Below are 8,269 nucleotides of genomic sequence, written 5' to 3'. Positions count from 1 at the left end.
GAATCGTGAACGCGCAGGAAGTGAGGACCCTGAAGGGGGCGGATCCAGCACTTTCGCTCAATTAGAGAGCGAATGAGAAGGGCGCGAAGGTAGGAGGGCGGAAGTCAGTATCTCGGACCGCTGGAGGAAGGGGGCGCCGGGCCGAAGTTTTCCCTACTACGCACAAGTTGCGCGTGCGCGTTTGCAAATTCTAGTGCCTTCTAGAAAAGGTGGTCGGTAGGGCGGAGTTCTGTGACGGAACGGGGGGGATAGGGCCGTGTAAGGTAGAGCCGGGGTTCTGAGCGAGTCTTAATTGGGGGTGTATAAATCGGCGTTCTTGTTTTACTTAAATGTATGAGCTAGCTAGGAGAGCACGCGACAAGTAGCAGGCTTTGTTCCCGGGCTCACGGGTATAAGCTTAATGGGTCATGTGGGAAAGCGACAACCACCCTTTCTGAAAACCATCTCGCGCTGCCCCGTCCTCCCAGAGCCCAAATGGCCTGTCCGTGTGTGTCTGCGTGCGTGTGTCCGACAATGATCGGTCTATGCTTTGCGACCCGAGGGCCCAAATGACGCAACGAAATGCAGGCAGTGCGTTGGACGCGAGACGACCCCGATGAGCTCGGCCCGACTTAACGGACCGTGAACCAACCACCAAGCGCGTTGTTGCGAGGTGGTTGGTTGAATCCGGCGCCTGCGTGCGCCCCGGCGTAAGCGCTGATTGGAAGAACGGAGATGACGGATTGCCCTATCCGCCACTCAGCGGCAGGGGGCTTGTTCGGGTTCGAGGCGTCGATGCCCTTACGTTCTCCTAAAGTCTTTTCTTAAGTTGATATGGCTGCGGCCGGCGAGCTGCTGGGACGTCGGTGAGGAGAGGAGGCGAGGTCTTTCCGAGGTTTTGGCTACGATTCCCCTCAGCAATGGCGCTTCGGTCGGGGTTCTGGGAGCTGTTGTCTGTTTGCAGGAACCCCGGTAATTTCATCTTCCCACGTCTCTCAGATTACTCCCCAGGGTCAGCACAATGTGCACATGCAGGTCGTCTTTTGCATTCAACATACACCATCAAAAACTAAACGAGCTAACAGCATCGTGATGACACTAGTAGAAAATTAAGGACCAGGGTCTGTGATGACTACACCCCGTGACCGAACATACCTTTTGTCCCCCTTCCAGGGCGCGAAGACTGAGGGGGAGAGGATGGAGACAAGTTAGATCATATTTTTTTTTGTCCGTTTCGTCTTTTTTTTTTTTTTTTTTTTTTTTTGCGGTACGCGGGCCTCTCACTGTTGTGGCCTCTCCTGTTGCGGAGCACAGGCTCCGGACGCGCAGGCTCAGCAGCCATGGCTCATGGGCCCAGCCGCTCCGCGGCATGTGGGATCTTCCCGGACCGGGGCATGAACCCGTGTCCCCTGCATCGGCAGGCGGATTCTCAACTACTGCGCCGCCTGGGAAGCCCCGTTTCGTCATTTTTTAAAGATACGTATGGTTGTTTACGTTCTTAGGATGTCGGGTGGCAGTGCTGTCGACCAGTTCCAAGCCAGCGGTGAAGCCTGAAGCGGACCCCGAAGGAAATGAAGCTGTTGCCCCGGAGTTCACCAACCGGAACCCCCGGAATCTGGAGCTCTTAGCTGTAGCCAGAAAAGAGCGGGGCTGGGGGACAGTGTGGCCCTCCCGCGAGTTCTGGCACAGGTAATTAACTCTGCTAGGTATTGACCACAGAGCATGCATGGTGCTCTGCAAATTGTTTTCATCAGTTCATTTGAGGAACGTGCCCGGTAACTGCTGGCGACTCTCCTCTCAGGAAGCTGCCTTGCGGTGGGTCGTGGAGGGGGGCGGCAAACAATAAATACGTAGGTGTCATGGAGGAAACTGAAAGAGGATAAAGTTAGAATGGGGAACGGGTTGACTAAGACCCCTCAGAAAATAGGAAGAAGCCGAACTATCTGCCAGGAAGAGCGTTCCCAGCAAGGGAAACAGCTAGGGTGGGAGTAAGCTTGGCGCGTTTGGGCACCGAAAGGCCTGTGGACCTGGAGCTCAGAGGGCCGAGAGGTGGGTAGGAGACACATCATTAGCTCTGTAAATCAAGTAAGCGCTTTAGACGCTATTCTCACACAGTGGGAAACTATGAGGGCATTTAAAATTTGAGCCCGAATGGAAGATCATTCTGGTTCCTTTGAGGAGAACAAATTTTTCAGGGGGCGGTGGTAGAGACAGGAAGAACGTTAGGAGTCTCTTCTTTGTTATAAAGATGGCCAGTTACTGAATGCTTTGTCTTTGCCAGGAACTATGCTAGGTGCTTTACATGCATTTTCTCATTTAATCCTTAAAAGTACTTTTTGAAGCAGGTGCAGTAATTTTCCCCGTTTTACAGGAGCAGGGGAATTGAGCCTTAGGGAGACAGGAGGGGGTCAAAGAAAGGGGGCAGGCAGTTCATCGTTGAAATAATCTGAATCTTGAATCCTGAATTTTTTTTTGAAATACCCAAATTATCACTTTTACTTAATATTTGGATTATTTAAATAATTGGAGATCTGTTTCCCCCCTTTTTTCCTTATCTCTCCATTCACAGTATTATCAGTATAAAATTGGAAGTGACCTTGGAGATAATGAGTCCTACTCCTTTGCTGCACTAATGGTTTAAGACAAGGATCAGCAAACTATGGCTCCTGGGCCAAAGCTGGCTTGCAGGCTAAAGATTGTTACATTCTTTTAAAAGATTTTAAAAAATGCAAAGAATATTTTGTAATGTGAAAATTGTGTAAAAGTTAAAGTTCATTATCCACAAAGAAAGTTTTATGGGCACCCAGCCACCACTCATTCTTACCTGGCTGTTCTGGAATTACTGTGGCTGAGTTGAGCAGTTGACCCATGTTGTTACCTGAAAACTAGGTTCACCTCTCGGTGGATGTCAAGCCAGAAGACACAAGCAAGCCAAAGATTAGGAGAAGGAAGGATTTATTACTTGCAGCAAGTAAGGAGAACCCCGGGGATCTTCCCCAAAGCAGGGTCACGCGGAACAGCAAAACTGCGGGAGCTTTAAGCTAAGGGTACAAGCATATTCATGAAGGGGCTTGAGCAGAGGAGAATTCAGCATAGAATTGGGGCCAGGGTCGACAGAGTCCTAGCGTTAGTTGATTGAAGTCACAGGGGTCAACATAGTCATTTCCATCCTCCACCTGAGGATGGAGAAACTTAAAGACGGTATCAGATTGTTATATATTTCCCTTGAGGAGGAACTAGGACTCTGTTTTACCACTAGACTATTGTTTCTTGACTGCTTTTCCTTTGTTCCTGCATTCCCTTACTTCCCTTAAGATCATTAATTACTGAGACCTGTTCAAGAGCAGGCACTGTGGCCAAGCTTAGAGCACAAAATGGCTTAGGCCAAAAATGGCTTCTCATGTGGAGAAAGACATGCTAGTTCTCTTTCTCCAGGGACCCACTACCCTCTCTGCTTACAATATGGCCTGCAAACCATAAAGTATTTACTATCTGATCCCTTACAGAAAGAGTGTGTTGACCCCTGGATTAAGAGATTGTGATTTTTACTAGGGCTACCAGCGAAACTAGGAGTAGAACCCACATGTCTAAATCTAGTGCTTTTTATGCTATTTCACACTAAGAATCTTAGTATAATGTTTGATTTCAGTGTTTTCTTTATCATGAACTTAATTTCTAAATGTGTAATGTATACAAATGTTGTAAAATCCAAAAGGGACTATAGTTTCTGTGTATCCTTCTAGAGCTAGTCTATGCAGATAAGTATGAACTTGTATTTTTTTCATTATAAATCTTACCACATCATATATATTGTTCTGCATTCCCCCACCCACCTCCTTCACCCCCCCAACACACACACACACACACACACACACACACACACTTAAAAATACATCTTGGAAATACTTTGTGTTGGTGGGAACATTGGCTCTGGAGCTAGACCCCTGGACTTAAATCCTACCTAGCTTCATTACTTACCATTCATTAGTTGTAACCGTGCTAAGTTACTTAACCTTTCTGTGTCAGTTTCTGCAGCCCAAAAAAGAAAATAAAGAAAGAAAGAAAGAATAATGGGATTAGTTTGAGACATGAGCTATACCTGTAAACAATTAGGACTCCCTGGCACAGTAAGTGTTCAGTAAATGTTAGCAACAGCAGCATCATAAATTGCTACTTTGTTCTTAATTATGTAAAATAACTGTTTGAAGTAACTGTGTAAAATACCATAGCCTTACATTTAGGTCTTTAATCCATTTAGAGTTTCTTTTTGTGTACTGTGTTAGGAAGTGTTCTAATTTCATTCTTTTACATGTAGCTGTCCAGTTTTCCCAGCACCATGTATTGAAGAGGCTGTCTTTTCTCCATTGTATATTCTTGCCTCCTTTATCAAAGATAAGGTGACCAGGGCTTCCCTGGTGGCGCAGTGGTTGAGAGTCTGCCTGCCGATGCAGGGGACACGGGTTCGTGCCCCGGTCCGGGAAGATCCCACATGCCGCGGAGCGGCTGGGCCCGTGAGCCATGGCCGCTGAGCCTGCGCGTCCAGAGCCTGTGCTCCGCAACGGGAGAGGCCACAACAGTGAGAGGCCCGCGTACCACCAAAAAAAAAAAAAAAAAAAAAAAAAGATAAGGTGACCATATGTGCGTGAACACTCTATGACATAAATCACAGTAAGATCCTTTTTGACCCATCTCCTAGGGAAATGGAAATAAAAACAAAATGGGACCTAATGAAACTTAAAAGCTTTTGCACAGCAAAGGAAACCATAAACAAGAAAAAAAGACAGCCCTCAGAATGGGAGAAAATATTTGCAAACGAAGCAACTGACAAAGGATTAATCTCCAAAATGTACAAGCAGCTCATGCAGCTCAATATCAAAAAAAACAAGCCAATCCAAAAATGGGCAGGAGACCTAAACAGACATTTCTCCAAAGAAGATATACAGATATACAGATTGCCAACAAACACATGAAAGGATGCTCAACATCACTAATCATTAGAGAAATGCAAATCAAAACTACAATGAGCTATCACCTCACACGGATGGCCAGAATGGCCATCATCAAAAAATCTACAAACGATAGATGCTGGAGAGGGTGTGGAGGAAAGGGAACCCTCTTGCACTGTTGGTGGGAATGTAAACTGATACAGCCACTATGGAGAACAGTATGGAGGTTCCTTAAAAAACTAAAAATAGAACTACCATATGACCCAGCATTCCCACTACTGGGCATATACCTGAGAAAACCATAATTCAAAGAGTCATGTACCACAGTGTTCATTGCAGCACTATTTACAATACCCAGGACATGGAAGCAACCTAAGTGTCCATCAACAGATGAATGGATAAAGAAGATGTGGCACATATATATACAATGGAATATTACTCAGCCATAAAAAGAAACGAAATTGAGTTATTTGTAGTGAGGTGGATGGACCTAGAGTCTGTCATAGAGAGTGAAGTAAGTCAGAAAGAGAAAAACAAATACCATATGCTAACACATATATATGGAATCTAAAAAAAGAAGGTTCTGATGAACCTAGGGGCAGGACAGGAATAAAGACGCAGACATAGAGAATGGACTTGAGGACATGGGGAGGGGGAAGGGTAAGCTGGGACGAAGTGAGAGAGTAGTATTGACATATACACTACCAAATGTGAAATAGATAGCTAGTGGGAAGCAGCTGCATAGCACAGGGAGATCAGCTCAGTGCTTTGTGACCACATAGAGGGGTGGGATAGGGAGGGTGGGAGGGAGATACGTATAGCTCATTTGCTTTGTTATACAGCAGAAACTAACACAACATTACAAAGCAATTATACTCCAATAAAGATTTTAAAAATAAAATACCGTTGCATGGCTGTTTTAATTAACTGACTGCCTATTGATGATTATCTTTTATGATTTCAAACAGTGTTGAAATGAATTGTCTTGTCCATGCAATTTAGCAGTGAGATTGGGCATATTTTCATGGGTTTAAGAGTCATTAATATTTTTCTTTTCTGTGAACAGTCTGTCCATCCTCTGCCTATTAAGTTACTGGTCATTTCCTTATTGATTATAGGAGGCTTTTTACATATTATGGAAATCAGCACAATATATGATTTAAAAGTATTTTTTGTTTCATTGCTTGCCTTTTGACTTTACTGTTTTGTTTTTTTGTTTTTCTTAGCATGCAGAAAACTTTGTTAATTTTTTTTTAAACAAAAGCCATATGATGTAGTTTGAGGTCATGTTAAATAGCTTGATATAGTTAAATAGGTTTATCTTACTTTGACATTACTTAAAACTTCTCCCATGTTGTCTTCTAGTACACTTATGATTTCTGTTTTTATATTTAAATCGTTAGCTAGAAAATAAAAGCATATAGTAAGGGGACTTCTCTGGGGGTCCAGTGGTTAAGACTCCACACTCCCAATGCAGAGGGCACGGGTTCGATCCCTGGTCAGGGAACTAAGATCCCACATGCCACATGGCGTGGCCAAAAAATAAATAAAATATTTCCTTCCTTTAAAAAAAAAAAAATAGCATGTAGTAAGTATATTTTTATCCAGTGTAGGGTCAGCAACTTAGCTTTGCCTCTTCAAATCCTTTTTTGAAGTAGATGCTGTGTAAATCTCAGCAGTCAGAAATACCAAATTTCTCCTGGATATTTGAGGCTAAGTAGAAATGTTTGGTTTATTGCTGATGATATTCTCATAAAAGCAAGGGGAAAACACCTTTCCCGAGTAAAAGGCAGGTTAAGTATGCTGAAGTAAATGAACCAGACATTACATTCTTGAGAACTATTTCGGCATTTATTCACCTGAAGTCATTTATCTTTAGAATTCTTTTATGATTTTATTCTCTCACCTCATTTAGGTTGCGAGTTATAAGGAGTCAGCATCACATAGACGCGCTTGTTGAGCATCGCAATGGCCAGACTGTGGTTTCGGCATCCACTCGTGAATGGGCCATTAAAAAACACCTTTATAGCACCAGAAATGTGGTGGCTTGTGAGAGTGTAGGACGAGTGCTGGCAGAGCGGTGCTTGGAAGCAGGAATCAACTTCATGGTCTACCAACCAACTCCTTGGGAGGCAGCCTCAGACTCGGTATTTTTGTTTTCATGTACTTAGTTAAAAGGTATTGTGTTAATTCTTGACACTAGATATTTACATAATAATAGTTCCATTTATTAAGTTCTTTCCAAGTGTCAGAGCCTGAGGTGAGTATCCTGATGTGCATTACCTCACAGCAGCCTATAGCGTGTCAGGACTCATGTTCTGTAGGTCAGCTGAGGCTGGCTGGCCCAGTCCTTGTGGCACGGGGCAGGGTTCAAACCCACGTGACTGATTTCATAGCCATAATGTTGACCACTCTGCTTCCCTATTCATATAGTAACATCTTGTCTATAGAATATTTTAAAATGCTGCTAATCCTTGACATCTCTACATCCTCTTTTTTCTTATCTGTGTCATTATTAAGGTCACTTTCTGAAAAACCAGTGTAGGCTGGGAAGTTAGCAAGGATCAAATCAGTTGTTTATTTCTCTTTCTCTTGGGAAGTGAACTATTGTCAGCTTGTGGTGTTGACTTAATCTTTTCCTTTTTTCCTGATCTTCAAAACCAGATGAAACGACTGCAGAGTGCCATGACAGAAGGTGGTGTGGTGCTGCAGGAGCCTCGGAGAATCTATGAATGAAGCAGAAGCGTTGCTTGATACTTGTAAATGTAAAGCTGTCAGCTGTTCGTTCATCAGGAGAGAGTCTCTAGACGAACCGCCAGCTTGGACGTCCTGTACAGTAACCTAACAGTGGAATGTTATTAGTAGTTAAGATTGTCCTCTTCTCCCCTTGTGTGTGTTTGTTTTAAATCCAGGGCTAAATTCTTCTCCTCTCTCTGACGTGAGAGAAGTATTTGAGAAGAGCTGTTGCCAATTATAATTAACTATTTTTTTTTTTTTGCCGTACGCGGGCCTCTCACTGTTGGGGCCCCTCCCGTTGCGGAGCACTGGACGCGCAGGCTCAGTGGCCATGGCTCACGGGCCCAGCCGCTCCGCGGCATGTGGGATCTTCCTGGACCAAGGCACGAACCCGTGTCCCCTGCATCGGCAGGCGGACTCTCAACCACTGCGCCACCAGGGAAGCCTATAATTAACTTTTGAGGAAAAATGTTTATAAGTTAAAGAATAAAGGTATATTGTGAACTCTTATTTTCTGGTTATATGACATTTTCTCTGCCTTTGAGCTCACTGTGGCACGGGTACACATAGGTTTATGCATTTGTCACCGTAGCTGGGTTGCCACTCAG

General features: G+C 44.3%; 1 protein-coding gene and 1 long non-coding RNA gene across 2 annotated transcripts; both read left to right on the top strand.

Moving 5' to 3' along the window:
• Window positions 1-309: 309 nt before the first annotated feature.
• On the top strand, window positions 310-8,171 carry MRPL18 (mitochondrial ribosomal protein L18). Its single transcript, XM_004278881.4, has 4 exons — window positions 310-951; window positions 1,482-1,668; window positions 6,841-7,072; window positions 7,590-8,171. The coding sequence occupies exons 1-4, from the start codon at window positions 900-902 to the stop codon at window positions 7,659-7,661; spliced, it is 543 nt and encodes a 180-aa protein (XP_004278929.1). The 5' UTR covers window positions 310-899; the 3' UTR covers window positions 7,662-8,171.
• Window positions 1,675-6,504, top strand: LOC125960687 (uncharacterized). The gene is made up of 2 exons (XR_007470615.1): window positions 1,675-4,376; window positions 4,608-6,504. It is a non-coding gene; the product is annotated as an uncharacterized LOC125960687 (long non-coding RNA).
• Window positions 8,172-8,269: the final 98 nt, after the last annotated feature.

Source organism: Orcinus orca, chromosome 12 (assembly GCF_937001465.1).
Source record: "Orcinus orca chromosome 12, mOrcOrc1.1, whole genome shotgun sequence".
Lineage (NCBI taxonomy): Eukaryota > Metazoa > Chordata > Mammalia > Artiodactyla > Delphinidae > Orcinus > Orcinus orca.
The sequence above is the reverse complement of the archived record's forward strand: the minus strand, read 5'-3'. Positions and strand labels throughout refer to the sequence as shown.

What these genes read in the sequence shown, in the direction of transcription:
- MRPL18 (XM_004278881.4), top strand. Translation starts at nt 900, where the DNA reads ATGGCGCTTCGGTCGGGGTTCTGGGAGCTGTTGTCTGTTTGCAGGAAC. An exon ending in TCCCGCGAGTTCTGGCACAG is followed by an intron (nt 1,669 to 6,840) that starts GTAATTAACTCT and finishes CACCTCATTTAG; the next exon opens with GTTGCGAGTTATAAGGAGTC. An exon ending in GGGAGGCAGCCTCAGACTCG is followed by an intron (nt 7,073 to 7,589) that starts GTATTTTTGTTT and finishes CTTCAAAACCAG; the next exon opens with ATGAAACGACTGCAGAGTGC.